This window comes from Myotis davidii, unplaced genomic scaffold (assembly GCF_000327345.1).
Source record: "Myotis davidii unplaced genomic scaffold, ASM32734v1 scaffold904, whole genome shotgun sequence".
In the NCBI taxonomy this organism is placed as follows: Eukaryota; Metazoa; Chordata; class Mammalia; order Chiroptera; family Vespertilionidae; genus Myotis; species Myotis davidii.
The window spans coordinates 823,680-824,608 of record NW_006295888.1 but is presented as its reverse complement, the minus strand read 5'-3'; the positions used below and the strand labels follow the sequence as shown (position 1 = coordinate 824,608).

The 929-nt window shown below is 53.6% G+C and overlaps 1 protein-coding gene across 1 annotated transcript in view; it reads right to left on the bottom strand.

Moving 5' to 3' along the window:
* ARRDC4 (arrestin domain containing 4) overlaps window positions 1–408 on the bottom strand; it is a gene marked incomplete at its 5' end in the record, with an annotated part of 13,815 nt that extends 13,407 nt beyond the window's left edge. The window contains one exon of the mRNA XM_015568573.1: window positions 232–408. Coding sequence (XP_015424059.1) covers window positions 232–408 — 177 coding nt within the window. The remainder of the gene's footprint in view (window positions 1–231) is intronic.
* Window positions 409–929: the final 521 nt, after the last annotated feature.

The following is a 929-nucleotide window of genomic DNA, read 5'->3' as shown; positions in this document are numbered from 1 at the left end:
ACGCGTGTCATAGGTTCACCATCACTGTCCTAAGGCTTAGGAAGAGCCACTCTCAAGGGGCCAAAGAGCCACATGTGGCTCGCGAGCCGCAGTTTGCCGACCACGGGGTTACGAGATCGTATCGAGAAAGGGACAGGGCAGAGGAGCCCTAAACTGGTTAGGTGGGGATTCCACCACAGAGAGGAAGGAGGAAGAGAGGGCAGGGGCGGGCAGGAAGGAGGAAGGACTTACGAGTAATGCCGGCGTGTTGACATCGATGTGACTGATCACCTGGAGTTCCCGCCGGACGCTCTGCTCGGGGAGCCGGGGCCTCTCTAAGACGGCCCTCACGCAGTACTGGATGCTTCCGTACTTCCCGCTGAAGGACGTGACTAGGAGCCTGCGCCAGCCAAAGAGATGGCTGTCTAAGCTTATTGCTCAGGTAGCACCACCAGAGCGGGCTGGAGAGGTTAATGTGGGGTGGGGGGTGAGAGGAGGACCTATGTAATACTTGCAACAATAAAGATTAAAAACACACACACACACACACACACTCACACACACACACGCCAGGCAAAGAGATGGCTGTCTAAGCTTATTGCTCAGGTAGCACCACCAGAGCGGGCTGGAGAGGTTAAGGGGGAAGGGGAGGCGGGGGAGGACCTATGTAATACTTTTAACAATAAAGATTAAAAAAAATACATTCACACACACACACACACACACACACACACACACACACACACACACACACACACACGCCAGGCAAAGAGATGACTGTCTAAGCTTATTGCTCAGGTAACAACACCAGAGCGGGGGCTGGAGAGGTTAATGGGGGGCGGGGGGAGGTGCGGGGGAGGACCTATGTAATACTTGCAACAATAAAGATTAAAAACACACACACACACACACACACACACACACACCCATACACATACACACACACGCCA